Raw genomic sequence first — 15,190 nt, forward strand, 5'->3', positions numbered from 1 at the left:
AGGGAGAATCCGTCTATTTGGGGGTCTCCTTGCTATGAGAGAGCCCGAGAGCTCTGAGGATCCCCTTCTCCCCGTCCCACCAGCATTAAGGGTAGCAGCTCGAGTCCGTGCTTAGCTTGGCTTTTTCTGCTATGCACACACCTCTCCCAGATGGTACACACACACAGACAGGGTCCGTTTTGTGTAGCCTACACCTTTTTGGGGGTATCTCACATGGGGCTGCCTCGCAGACACACACACACACACACACACACACACACACACACACACACACACACGTTGTCACACCCTGCATCACCAACCCTCACATTTCTGGTGTAACACACCTCTACACACACCTCCCCGTGTTACGCATCTACTCATATTTTCGTGTCACATATCTCCCGGATCCAGGGTGGCCTGAGCATACATCCCTAGTCATTTGTGTTGTAATTTAAAAAAAAAGGGGAGGGAGGTGACTTGAGAGAGAAAGACGCCATGCCACAGAGTTCAATTGGAGAGGTTTTCTTTTTCTTTCTTTTCTTTTTTTTTTTTTTTTATTAAGGGGAAAGGATCCTTAAAAAAAGGGATAGGTGAGGGTGGGGGTGGGGGAGACCAGACTCTGGGGAAAGGAATGGTGGGAGAGATGAAAGAGAGGCAGAGAGAGAGAGAGAGAGAGAGAGAGACAGAGACAGAGACAGAGACAGAGAGAGGCAGAGAGAGGGGGAACAGGCAGAGAGAGGGAGAGACAGAGAGAACGAGAGAAAGAAATAGAGAGGGATAGGAGGTGGGCAGGGTCCTTTTTAAAAGGGACCATAGTGAATGGGCACAGGTGCTGCTTGCTCTTAGTGGCAGCAGCTGAGGGTGTATCCTGTCAGAACTCCAAATGCAGGCCAGTACAGATGCCTAAATACTAACAACTTGGAACTCCATTTTTTTTTTCTCATCCTTGTGAACACACCTTCAATGGGTTTCACTGAACCACAAGTCCCAGCTCTCCCTTCTCATACCCCCCACCGCCCCCCCCAGTTACACACCTCCTCTGATGTCACCGTTGCACACCTCCGGGTGGCACACCCAGCCACAGCCTCTCTGGAGTCACACCCACACCCTTCTCCCCTGTCACACCCCAGCACCGGCTTCTCCTTGGTCCCACTCTACCCCTTACGCACTGGTATCCCCCACATGTTGGAAACCCCTTGCCCCAAGCCACGCATATTCTCAGGGTTCACACCCGGAGCCCATCTTCCCTGCCTACCTACACACCCCCTTGCACGTCACACACACCCCTCCGGAGTGATGAGCACATACCTTCCCCTGTTACACTTCCACCCTGGAGGGTCTCCCGTTCAGCCCTGTCTTTTACACACACACACACACACACACACACACACACACACACACACACACCCATTACCCTGTCATTCCCATGGTCTCTTAATTAATGTCACATACCCAGGCCCTACAGTACCCACACGTACGCCGTACACCTGTCCTGGCCTTCCATCTCCTTCCCTCCAGTTTTACACACCACCCTTTCCTCCGTGTCACCCAACACACCCACCCAGCTTGTCCCCACGCACGGCCACTCATACCGTCCACACCCGCCCCTTTCCGGGACAACCCTTGCTCAGGACATCCCCAGGGAGAGAGAGAGAGGTTGGCTCAGGAGCTCCTGGTCCACAGGCCTGCCTCTACTCCTTCCCCTCCCCCAACCGGGACACGCAACCCGGGGGGGGGACACCCCTGCCCCCGAAAGGGTCACATCACACACCCCTCAAGGACACAGTGGCCCAGAAGGGACCCACGCCCCTCATCCTTGACTCCCTCCGACACCACAAGGACACTTAACCACCCCCTCCCTCCCCCCCCCTCAAGCCCCTCTCATCGCAGACAAAGCTCTCAGCCCCAGGGGCCTCGGCGGCGACAGAGAAAGGGGTCCGTCCGGGTCCCCGGCTCGTCGCGCGGAGGAGCGCCCCTCCCCTCCCCGGAGCACTTGCACCTGCCAGCCGGGGATGGGGGGGTGGGGTGGGAGAGGGTGATGGAGGACAGCGATGCCCCCTTCGGCGCGCGATCCTACCCCGCCGGGCCCCCCCTCCCGCCCCCAGGCCCCGCGCCGCGGTCCCGCAGCCCTGCCTCACCTCCCGTGTTGCTGCGCTTGGTGCAGACCACCTCGGGGGGCGTCTCGAGGGGCCTCTTGCGGGAATCCGGGGCCTCGGGCTCCATCGGGGGGGCCTGGGGCGGCGGCTGCGGCTGCTGCTGCTGCTGCGGCTGCGGCTGCTGCTGCTGCTGCTGGGGCGGCTGCGGCGGCGGCGGCGGCTGCTGTGGCGGCGGCGATGGCTGCTGGGAGGCTGGGGCTGCGGCGGGCGGCGGCGGGGCGGGGGCGGCGGCGGCTGCGGGGCCGCGGAGGCCGTGAAGAGGCCGTGCACCGCGCCGGCGGCCATCATCCTCATGGTGGGGGGGCGGGGGAGGGGGAGGGGAGGGAGGAGGGGAGGGGAGGGAGGGAGGGGGCGGAGGGGAGGGGGAAGAAGGGGAGCGGCGGGGAGGGGGGAAGCGGGGAGGGGGCTGCGGTGGGGGGGGGTGCCGCCGAGAGAGAGAGAGAGAGAGCGAGCGCGCGCTGCTGACAGTGCGGGAGGACCGGGGAGAGCAGGGTGGAGAGGATGGGGTGGGTGGGTGGGGGGGGTGGGGTGGGGGGAGGGTGGGGGGGTTCTGGGATGGAGAACTGGAGGGGTGGGTGGGGTCCCGGTCTCTCTGAGAGATCACCGAAGCCGCCGGCACTTTGGTTGAGCCAGTGCGGTGCAGAAGGGACAGGACACCTTCCTGGTGCCCTTTCTCGGGGGGCTCCCCACGGATGCGGAGGGCCGAGCCCCCCCACCCCTCCCAAGGCCCTATGCAGGGCGGGGGGCCGGAGAGAAGAAGCGGAGGCGGCCGCTAGTGGGGGCCCCGGGGGCTGCGGGCGCGGACGGCAGCGGCGACCGGGCTGCTGGCGGTGGCTGCTGGCCCGAGCATCTTCTCAGCCTAGGCTCCCACAGCGTCCTGGCCCCTCCCACCCGCACAAGGTCACGCCCATGCCAAGCAGGGCCACGCCCTTCGGCGCCCCCATTGGTCCACCCTTGAAGCCTGGGCCACGGTCCTCCGGGTTGGCCACGCCCATCACGCTTGGAAGGGAGAGACCTGACTCCCCCCTGCAGGGTATAATAGGGACCATGAGGCTCCTCCACGCCTTCCTTCCTTACCCTTCACCCTTTTATTTGCGGAGGGGCAGGGCGGGACAGAGTCAAATGTAGCTCAAACTGGCTTTGAAGTCACCGTGTAGCTCAGGCTAGCCTTGAACTCCGGATTCTCCTGCCTCCAGCCTCCCAAGTGCCGGGATTGTGTGTGTGTGTGTGGGGGGGGGGGTGGTGCGTGCGCGTGCCAGCCTTTCTCGCTTCTAAAGAGCATTTCTTCTGCACTTGCTCTGTGCCAGGGGTGGTCCTAAGTAAGAAGTTCTCATTTAATCCCACAGGGAAACAAAGATGGGGTGTACTTTTATTATTGTGAGCCTCAGAGACCTGAAACAGCCAAGAGTGGGCGCTCATTCATGTAATCCCAGCATTTGACGGGAGGAGCAGGAGGAATGCCCTGAGTTTGAAGCCAGTCCGGGCTACAGTGTAAGAAGACCCTTTGTTAATAAAAACAAACAACAACCAAAGCAACAAGAAACAAACCAAACAAACAAACAAAAAACAAAAGAAGAAAAGGAAATAATGGCAAGAGGTCCCCTGTCACATAGCCAAAACAAGACTTGTCCCTTCAAGTGTCATATGACTGTCAGCAAGGAAATTCCACTCTGGATCGTCCATCTAGCCATGAAGAGTGGACATACGGCTACTGTCGGGCTCAGGAGACTTGAAATCAAGTTAAAGCAAGTAGCTGTCACAGAAGCCGAGTGGCACTCCAGTACTGATGGCCCACCCACTGAGTGACAGATACTGCCCTAGACCCTGGGACACAGCACGGAACAAAACAGCCTTAGTGCTTTGTAGAGTAAGTATTGTCATTCTGGTCACTTTTTAGAAAATTTTGATTTTCAGATGACAGAGTAGAGGCTGCAGAAAGGCTTTTTCCAAGGGCACATGGCTAGGCAGAGAGGAAACTGGGATTTGGATGGGGGACAAGCCTAATTCCAAAGCCTGAAGCCATAGGAGATAGGAAGCTCTTCCTTGGAGTGGGTTGTTGCCAATAGTCTGTGTTCTCAGATATATGCATTTTTGGCTCCCTAGATGCCTGGTCTCCAGGGCTGCCTTCCTTTCTAGCTTGGTCAGAGGCAAGTCTAGCCCCAGAGGGGTCCAGGAGTGGGTAGCTGTGGCAGCTGGGGGTGGGGTAGTCTGTGGCACTAGGATCTGCTCCACCCCACCTGCCCCTCCCTTGCTGTGCACTCAGGTCCCCAGGACAGTGGAGACAGCAGATGGCCTAGGGTGGATGAGGTGGACGCCCACCTGCCCCTCCCCCCATTGTCCCTTCAGCCAAGGGGGATGGGAGGGGGTTGTGGTCCACTGCAGTCTGGATCCTCCCCCTCTATCTTCCTGGAGGGAGCTGAGGAGCTGGTTGCCATGGAGACAGAGAAGAGGCAAGAGGGGATGCAGGGAAACACTGAGGTTGGGCTGAGATCCACACCTTCGGACCTCAGCATCTCACAGACCCCCGCAGTACACAGGTGATGTCTCCCAGCACCCGTGGAGTTGCATGTGAAGTTCTCCCCAACATACACACTCAGTCACATGGGGCACACGTTCCACACTGATTTTAGAAAGACTGACCAGGAGAGGACCACCGAGAACACTTGTACACACGCACATCCCTAAAATGCACACTCAAGTCATTCAGAACAAAACCACAGCACAGGCTCCTACACACAAATAGATGTGTATTTAATATCAAAGCAGTGACATCTAATATCCAAATATGTCCCATGTAGGCGTATTCAGACTCACAGTTCCAAATTTGTCCCCCCCCTTCCCCAGAAGTTACACATACGTGACCAAAGCTATAAGAAACATACAACCTTGCTTACATAAGACATACATGTTGGTGGCAAGGGGAGTCTAAACCGAGTGGCTTTCGTTATAGCTCAGCATAAACTGGGTACCGTGCACGTTTAGATACAGGACCAGCAAAGTCTGGTACATATGACTGGACTTCAAGGGCTGCTCAGTGGCAAGCGTACAACACACTTGGATTGCTGTGTGTGTGTGTGTGTGAAGCCCTCACCCCTTTCCCCAAGTCATGCCTGCAGTCCCAGTGCCACCCAGCCCTCCCCCCCCAAACACTCCCGTTTGGACCCACACAAAACAGCATGGTCGGTCAGGCACTTACACTCACACAAACACAAACCTCCTCCTAGATATTTTTAAACCAAGGCTAGTTCTGCTGTCATGGCAACCGCCCCAAACCCATCACCATAGCAACCCAACGTCAGCTTTCCAAGCACCAAATCCTGGGGGATTGCAAGGCCCCAATCAGAGGTGGTGGAGGGGGCTGCACCTTCTCTCTTCATCCGTGCCACCCCAGTGCATTCAGAGGGATGGTTACTTAGTCTGGACAGGGTCCAGGACCAAGGCTAGCAGAGACTTAGCCCATGCCAGAGGAGGTTAGCTTCACCAGCTGCCCCTCTCTCTACAATGCTGTATGCATTTCATTGGCAAACAGGTAGGCTTCAGCCTGGACACACAGGAGCCTGGGTTTGAATCTTGGCTCTGCTGTTTACATGCTGGGCGATGTGAGTATGTCCTGACCCCTTTGGGTCTTATATGATTAATTAAGAAAATGCCCCATTCATGCTTAAAACCCGTAAAGGATCGAACTTTGATTCAGTGGTAAGAAGTTCACATCTGGGCTGCTGAGAGGGCTCAGCGGGTAAAGGTACTTGCAAACCAGCTTGAGGTCCTGAATTTGACCACTGGGACCCACATTGTGGAAGAAGAGAAATGACTCCTGCAAGGTGTCCTTTGACCTCCAACACACACACACACACACACACACACACACACACACACACACACACACAACATGACTAAAAATATAAAAGTACAGGCAGACAGGGTCTAACCTTGCCAGTTTCTGACTTGATGTGAGTGAATCCGATGCATTTTCTCTCCCTGAAACAAACTGGGGTTAAATAGTCTAGTTAGTCACACAGGGCTGCTGGGAACATTTCCCAACTTTAAGAGGTATGGACTGCTGTTTTAAAAATTTTGTAGGTACTAACTAATTTAAGACTTAACCATGGCCGTATGGTTAAGTTATTATTATGATTTCCTTTTTGCAGAAAAGGAAACAGGCCTGGAGAGTGTGCTGTCACCTAGATACTAAAACTTTTTTACAGAGTCAATCTATGACCTTGTACATTTTGTCCAAGTGCACTACCGCTGATCCACACCCCAGCCCCTCACTGGGGAATTCTAGGCAGGGGCTCTACCACTGAGCCACGCCCCCAGCCCCTCACTGGGGGATTCTAGGCAGGGGCTCTACCACTGAGCCACGCCCCCAGCCCCTCACTGGGGGATTCTAGGCACTTACAGCCCCCATTTTCTAGCCAGACAGCAAATCTTTTTCTTTCTTTTTTTTAGACTCTCTCTCTCTCTCTCTCTCTCTCTCTCTCTCTCTCTGTCTCTGTGTGTGTGTGTGTGTGTGCTCGCGTGTGTGTCTGTCTGTCTCTGTAAAGATTTATTTATTTATAATGTATACAGTGTTTCTGCTTCCATGTCTGCCTACATGACAGAAGAGGACACCAGGTCTCATTTCAGATGGTTGTGAGCTACCATGGAGTTCCTGGAATTGAACTCAGGTCCTCTCAAAGAGCAGTCAATGATCTTAACCTCTGAGCCAACTCTCCAGCCCTGCTCTCTCTCTCTCTCTCTCTCTCTCTCTCTCTCTCTCTCTCTCTCTCAGAGATTTGCATTTGAACTCACAGACATCCTCTTCCTTCTGTTTCTCCAGTGTGGGGACTACAGACAGGAACCACTATGCCCGGCTTCCTTTTCGTTTTGACTTAGGATCCCATTAAGTTACCTAGACTGACCTTAAACGCACAACACTCCTGTGCTTCTGCTTCCCATGTATCTGACTGGAATCACCGCCCTGCACCACCAGGCCCCTGTCAAGCACCGTTTTGAAAGGTGGCATTTGAACCCAGGAAGCCAAGAATGCATTATTAGTCATCTTTTCCCTCTAGCTTCACAATGGGGTAGTTTGGAGAGGGGGTAGCACGGTGCACTCTTGGAGAGACTTTGCAGCTTTTGTGATTTTGGATGAGAGGTTTCAGCTTTCTAGCTTGCAAAAAGGGGGCTAACACGGTGCCGCCGGCTGGGGCTTAAGGAGGATGTGCCTTGTGTTCTAAGGGGGCCTCTAAGGACTGCTGGCTCTAGGCACTCACAGCTGTAGGTGGCAGCAAACTGAGAGCCGCCGGACCACTGAGCAAGTGGGCAGGTATCAAGTGCGCAGGCTCAGGAGAGACTGGCCCCGCCCCTTCCTCTCCCTCCCAGCTGGGTGACCTCTATCCAGCCTGGGCTGTCTCCTAGTCTGTCACCATCTGTCAAATGGCAATCAGAGCTGAGGGTGTGGTGAGGATTCCACGAGTCCAAGCCAGGAAAACAAAGAGCTCAATCTGAGCTGCAGTGAATATCACACATCCTCTCGGGATTTGGGAGAGGCAGGATTGTGTGGTGCAGGGGTTTGCAAACTTTGTGAACTCGGTGTTAGAAATTAAGAGTCTTGGGCTTTCGAGGTGGCTCAGCGGATGAAGGCCCTGGCAGTCAAGACCGGTGACCGAGGGCGATCCATGGGACTCTCCTGATAGAAAGACTGTCATTTGGTTTCCACGAACCCCGACCTTTCACACAAAATACATTTATTTATCTTTAATTTTAAAATATTTATTTTATGCTTATCTTTTTTTTTGTGCCTACATGTGTGTATATATACACCACGTATATGTCTGGTGCCCACGGACCTGGATGGAGATAGGGATGGTTTTGAGCCACTCTGTGGGTGTTGGGAGAACTCAGGTCCTCTGCAAGAGCAGTTAGTGCTCCTAACTTCTGAGCCATCTCTCCAGACCCTAACTTTTAAAATTTCTAAAGGAATTCTTATTTTTTTTTGTTATGATGCAAGGCATAAAACTGAACACAATTTTTTCCCCATGAAAATATAGATCCCTTCTACCTTAGCCCAGGAGCGTGTGTGTGTGTGTGTGTGTGTGTGTGTGTGTGTGTGTGTGTGTGTGTGTGTGTTGATTTTGAGACAGAGTCTAATGCAACCCAGGCCAGCCTGAATTCCCTATATAGCTTGAGGATGACAAATGAACTTTCAGATTACAGGTATGTGTACCACTACATATGAATCAGTCTAGAACAGCTTCTTCTTCTCCTCCTCCTCCTCCTCCTCCTCCTCCTCCTCCTTCTCTTTCTCCTCCTCTTCCTCCCCCCCCCTTCTTCAGACAGTCTCATTGTGTAGACCAGGCTGGCCTTGGACTCACAGACCTCAGCCTGCCTCTGCTTTCCAGTCCTGGGATTACAGGCATGCGCTACCATGCCCAGCTCAGTCCTGAGACTCTCAAACTTCTTCCACTAGTGACATCTTAAGGTTTGAGGAATTTTTATGTGAACTTGGGAAAATAGGAGTAAAAATCATGTACACAAATGTCTACTGACCCCAAGCTATAAAACCATTTATTTCAAAATCATGCATATCGTTTTTTTTTTACCATGTGTTAAAGATGAAAGCAAATTCACATACTGATGACAAGACATGCTTGTTTATTTTTACATAAAGAATCTTGGCTCAATATTAGATAGAGTATCTTCACCATTTTTTTTAGAGTTGATTGATATTTTAATTTCATTATCATCGACGCCCAGAATACTGAGCAAAACTGTAAAGTGTGGCTGGGGGTGGCACTTGGGAGCCTAAGAAAGGAGGGTCAAGATCTCCAGACTAGCCTTGGCTAGATAGTGAGTTGGAGGCCAGACTGGACAAGGTGAACTCTTGTCTAAAGCCAAAGCAAAAGAAAATGAGTGATGGATGTATGTTTGGGTCTTTTTCAGAAACGGTTGGAATTTCTGTCTTACCTTGAAGCCAAATTTCATTTCCTGATTGTGTGTGTGTGTGTGTGTGTGTGTGTGTGTGTGTGTGTGTGTGTGTGTGTGTAGCTCCTCTTCTTCAGGAGCTATCTACTTTGTACTTTTGAGACAGGCTCTCTCGTTGGCCCGGAGCTTGCTGAATAGTCTAGGCTGGTTGCTCCACAAGCCTCAAGGATCCTCTTGCTTTCATCTCCCTGGCACTAGGATTAAAAGTATGTACCGCCTCACCTGGCTATTTCATGTGGGTTTCGGGGAATCCATGTACAGCAAGCGCTTTACCAACGGGGATGTCTCCTGGTTCCTCTTTTTCTTTCTTTAACAGTTTTAAAATTGTACGTGTATGGGTGTTTGCTGGCATGTATGTCTGTGTGGCAAGTGCAAGGAGTGCTCAAGGAAGCCAGAAGAACGGGGCAGATGCACAGATTTGGAGTTACAAATGGTTGTGAGCCACCTTGTGGGTGCAAGGACCTGGGTCTGAGTCCTCTGGAAGAGCAGCCAGTGTCCTTAATGGCTGAGCCATCTCTCCAGCGTGTCCCTCCTCCTTAAGTCATCCTGGGGATGGAACCTAGGGCATTGCACATACCAGGCAAAACCCTTACTATTGAAGTGGATTGTAGACAAACACTGGGCCCTACCCCATGGGTCTTTTATTCCTAATGACTTTTTTTTTTTTTTTTTGAGACAGTGTTTCTCTATAGCTTTGGAGGCTGTCCTAACTGGCTTTGTAGATCAGGCTGGCCTAGAACTCTCAGAGATCTGTCTGTCTCTGCTTCCCAAATGCTGGCATTAAAAGTGTGCACCACCACCACCTGGCTTATAATGACTTTTTTTGCAAGATGGAAAAATTGGGGTCCAGAGAAGTTATACATGTTTTGAGGCAAGGTCTCACATAGCCTCAGCCGGCCTGGACCTTGATATATAGCTAAGACTGGTTTTGAATGCCTGATTCTCCTGCCTCCAGCTCCCAAGTGCTGGGATTACAGACATTAGCAGAGGTCTTATTTTGCCCTGGAGCCTATGGGAATTTGGAGGCAGAATAAGAGCTCGAATCCCTCTCTTGTCTCTCGCCTCTCAGGCTTGTGTCCCAGCACTGGCTGCCACCTTGGTGTTTTTTTGGCATCTGACTGAGTCCCCACCCCCATCCCAGCTTTAACATCTCCCTGGGACTCTGTAACTGCCACTGGGATCAATTCCAAACGCTGCCAGTTGCTCAGGCCAGAAACCCTGCCGTTGCCCTAGACACCCCTGCTTTCCTTGTACCCAAAGCCAAGCGCAAACCCTTGCTGCTGGGTCTTAAGGTTACAAATCTTCTTTCTGCTCACTTCCCTCCCAGCCCCAGGTCCTCAGTAACCCGCCCCCCCCCCAGCACTCCCAGGAGTCTTCTTTAGCTGACTTCTTCCACACTGACCCACCCGTCCCAGGCTGCAGCCATACTCATCTTTTTCTTCTTCTTGTTTGTTTCTTGAGATCAGGTCTCTGGCAGACCAGGCTGACCTTGAACTTGCTGCATAGCAGAGACTAATCTCCTGACCCCCAGGTCCTGCCTGACAAATGCTGGGACCATAGGCTTGTGGCACCGTCCCTAGATTTTTCTTTTCTTTTTTTTTTTCTTTCTTTAATGTGTTATTTTTTCATGAGTGTGTGCTTGTGTGAGCTGATGTGTGCCATATGTATTCTGATGCCCTGGAACCGAAGTGACAGGCATTTGTGAGTTGCCACGTGGGTGCTGAGAACCAAACACAGGTCCTCTACAAGAGCAGTGAGTGCCCTTGATCTCCGAGTCATCTCTCCAGCCCTGGCTTTTGCTTTTCACATTGCTGACTAGTATCCCATTGTACATTTGCCGTGCCATTTCATGTGTGGATGAGCACCGCCTCTGATCTTGGCTGCCGTGAATCATGACACGTGGCGGTGGGGGTACCGGCATCTCTCTGGTGTGCTGTCTGTGGCTGCACTTCCTGTCTTGAGTTTGTGGAGGAAGGAGCTGGGGAGAAACCGAGGCACAAGGAACAAGGAGGACATACCACAAGCAGACTAGCAGTAGAGCCGGGCTTTTTGGTTTGTTTGAGACAGAGTCTCAGTGTAGCCCAGGCTGATCTGGAATTTACTATGTAGCTGAGGGTGAGCTTGAATTTCTGATCCTCCTGCCTCTACCTCCAAAATGCTGGGATTGCAGACCACAGTCACCATGTATTGCTTAGGGGTTTTGTTTGTTTGTTTGCTCGTTTGGTTTTTTTTTCATCTTGACACGAGCTAGCATCATCCAGGAGGAGGAAACCTCAATTGAGGAATAGTCTCCATCCTATTGGCCCGTGGGCAAGTCAGTGGAGACATTTTCCTTAATTAATGGTTGATGTGAGAGTGCCTAGCTCACTCGTTGGCAGTGCCACCCCTGGGCAAGCGGTCCTGGCTTGTACAAGAAAGCAGGCTGAGCAAAGTTGTTGGCATTGTTCTCATCTTGTCTCCAGGTTCCTGCCCTGCCTTCTCTCAGTGATGGACTGTGTAGCCTGTGCTGTATAAGCCAATAAACCCTTTCCTCCCCGGGGTGCTTTTGGTCATAGTGTTTAGCACTGCAACAGAAAGCAAACTAGGACATCAGGTTTCTACAGTGCTTGGGATGGAACCCATGCCTCTGTGCATGCTAGGCAAGCACACTACCAACTGACACCCCACCCTCACGCCATCTCCTTTCTTTTCTTTTTCCTTCTGCAATGCTAAGGATCGAACCTAGGATCTCTGGTGTATTAGGCATGGGCAGAAGTAGCCTTTGCTCTTGCTGGCTGCAGGGGTGACAGTGTCACTGCTTCTGGCCCTGTCCCCTCATTCTCCTGTCTTCTTGGTGGACCTCCCTGTCTCCCTGGCAAGAAGCCATGGGCATTTAGTTAATGCTATCATCTTTGGTGACAGCTTTCGGGAGTTGGTTCTCTCCTTCCACCATGTGAGTCCGGGGGATTGAACTCAGGTCGTCAGGCTTGGCTGCAAGCGCTTTTACCACTTCAGCCATCTTGATGGCCCTGGAGAATTTACTTTTAGTAACTTTCTCTTCCCGTGCACCCCCATAGGCGTCCCTGCAGAGTGCTTAATCTTTATCTTTTGGGTCTTCGACTCTTTATTAAGATCCATGTGTTAGCCAGGCAGTGGTGTCTCACACCTTTAGTGCCAGCACTTGGGAGGCAGAGGCAGGCGGATCTCTGTGAGTTCGAGGCCAGCCTGGTCTCCAGAGTGAGTGCCAGGACAGGCTCCAAAGCTACAGAGAAACCCTGTCTTGAAGAACCAAAACCAAACCCAAAACAAAGATCCATGTGTTACCTGAATTGTGTCGTATGTACGCAAAAGAATGTTGCCAAGCTACAAACCCCAGGGCAAAGCTGTCTTTGTGGCTCTTCTCCTTGCTGTACCACTTTTCCCTGGATTCTGGGAAACCAACCCTCAAGACCTTCCTCTTAGCCTTGCAGGCTTCTCTGCTGTTGTCACCTTCTCCTCGGGGGTCTTTCAGTATTGGGGTAGTGTCTGGCTACTTCCTGCCTTCATCTTTCCTTTCACTGATGATGGACTCTGTCAATATCCATATTTATCTACCTATATTTATCTACTCTATCCACCTATCATCTATCTGTCCTATTATCTGCCTGTCTATTGATCATATCTATTTCTTTTCTTTCTTCCTTTCGGTTTCTCTGTGTAGCCCTGGTGGTCCTGGAACTCAGTTAGTAGACCAGGCTGGCCTCAGATTCAGAGATCTGTCTGTCTCTGCCTCCCAAGTGCTGGGGATTAAAGGCATGCGCCACCACTGCCTGGCTGATCCTATCTTTTGTGTGTGTATTCATGTATGTCTGTTTTCACATTTGTATATGTGGGGTATTCCTTTATCATGCTTCGCCTTATGTTTACTTTAAGACATTATTATTATTATTATTATTATTATTATTATTGGTTTTTAGAGACAGGGTTTCTCTGTAGCTTTGGAGCCTATCCTGGCACTCTCTCTGGAGACCAGGCTGGCCTCAAACTCAAAGAGATCCGCCTGCCTCTGCCTCCCGAGTGCTGGGATCAAAGGCGTGCGCCACCAACGCCCAGCCTGAGATTTATTTTTATTCTGTGTGTATAAGGTGTTCTGCCTCCATGTATGTATGTGCACCCCATGTGTTCAGTGTGCGTACAGGCCAGAAGAGGCTAGCAGAGGCCCTGGAACTGGAGTTACAGGTGGTTGTGAGCTGCTATGAAGCTGCTGAGAAGTGTACCCAGGTCCTCTGCACGAACAGTCTGTGGCCTTGGCTGTTGCGCCATCTCTGCCCCATTTTCTTTTTGAAACAGGGTTTCTCACTGACCCTGAGGCTTACCAATTTGGCTAGACTGGCTGGCCACCAACCTTTGAGCGTTCTCCTGTCCCAGCCACCTTGTTGCTGGCACTGTGTGTGTGTCCTGCCATGCTGGGGATACAACTCTGGTCCCTGTACTTGCATAGCAAGTACATCTACTGGACTGTCTATCCAGACCCAGTGTCAGTTATCTTTGCATCCAATATTGATTCGTCTAATCCATTCATCCATCCACCCACCCTTCCAATCTGTTTTTCCTTCCATCTGCCCACCCACATACCAATCTATTCATTCCAGTCTCTCCATCTGTCTTGCTAATCTCACGTTTCCACACACTTACCTGTTCATCCATCTCTATCGTATATTCTACCACCTATCAATTATATCTCTCTCTTGGCTAGCTCATCTATCTACCATGTATTTTATCATCTATCAGTCACTCATCAGTAACCTGTCCCATCAGTCATCTATCTACCCTCCCAGCTATCATCTGTCATCTATGTAATTTAGATAATATATACTCAATTATCTATCGCCATCTCCTCTCTCTCCTCTCTCTCTTCTCTCTCTCTCTCTCTCTCTCTCTCTCTCTCTCTCTCTCTCTCTCTCTCCGTTGGACCTCACCCCAGAACTCGAATCCTCACTTTAGTCTCTGTGACTCTACCTGGAAGTCTAGTAGATACCCCAGACTTCCCAACGTCTCCATAGCCAGAACTTTGGTCTCTGCCCCACCCTCCAGGTTCCTCTCATCTAAGTGGAAGTTTCATCTTGACAGCTACTTTCCAGATTTAACAACAACAACAACAACAAAAACTTGAGGATCATTTTTGACTCTTCTAATTCTCTCCCTTCCAGCATGAAATCCCTCAGCAAATTCTGTCACTGCTACCTTCAAAATATATGGAGATTCTCTGTGAGTTCGAGGCCAGTCTGGTCTACAGAGCGAGTGCCAGGACAGGCTCCAAAGCTACGCAGAGAAACCCTGTCTTGAAAAACAAAAAGAAAACAAACAAACAAAAGAATACATGGAGATTCTAACCACCTTTTGCCACCTCGACTTCAGCCACCTCCGTAAAAGCCACCATCACTTCTCCTTGGAATGCTCTCTCTCTTTCTGAGACAGGGTTTCTCTGTGTAGCTTTGGAGCCTATCCTAGAACTCGCTCTGTAGACCAGGCTGGCCTCGAACTCACAGAGATCCGCCTGCCTCTGCCTCCCGAGTGCTGGAACTAAGGGCGTGCGCCACCAATGTCCGGCCAGTATTCCATTTTTATGGCTGAATAATACTGTAAAGATATACCACATTTTGTTCACCTGCTCATCCTCGGGTGCGCATTCAGGCTCTTTACATATCGTGGCTGCAATATATAATTCTGCTGTGGCCACTCGTGTGTCAATATTTGTCCTTTTGTTTTCAGTTTTCTTGGGAGCAATCCTGGGAGTACAATTGCTGGGTTATGTGATTATTCTATTTGTAACATTTTTGTGTTTGTGTGTGTGTAGGTGTGTGGGGTAAGCACACAAACTTGTGCACATGCAGACATGTTGTGTGACGAAACTTGTCCTGGGGAGATGCAACACACACATCTATTTGCCCTAGATGTGGGACCCATGACGGACCCAAGTATAGACACTACCAGAGTCCAACTTGGTGAACCAACGAGCTTTATTGGGGTTGCTCACAGGAGCGGAAGTGATTCAAAGACAGCTGCATCACCAAAGCTCACCCCAGCACGGTGGCAGCTCACAAAAGCCGGAAACCTGGAACACACTG

The 15,190-nt window shown here is 51.3% G+C and overlaps 1 protein-coding gene across 1 annotated transcript in view; it reads right to left on the reverse strand.

The window, feature by feature from the left end:
• LOC113837302 (RNA-binding protein Nova-2-like) overlaps nucleotides 1-2,211 on the reverse strand; it is a 34,353-nt gene extending 32,142 nt beyond the window's left edge. Inside the window, 1 exon segment of the mRNA XM_027430966.2 lies at nucleotides 2,121-2,211. Within this exon segment, the coding sequence (XP_027286767.1) occupies nucleotides 2,121-2,205 (85 nt within the window). The 5' untranslated portion in view covers nucleotides 2,206-2,211.
• Nucleotides 2,212-15,190: the final 12,979 nt, after the last annotated feature.

This window comes from Cricetulus griseus, chromosome 9 (genome assembly GCF_003668045.3).
Source record: "Cricetulus griseus strain 17A/GY chromosome 9, alternate assembly CriGri-PICRH-1.0, whole genome shotgun sequence".
Lineage (NCBI taxonomy): Eukaryota > Metazoa > Chordata > Mammalia > Rodentia > Cricetidae > Cricetulus > Cricetulus griseus.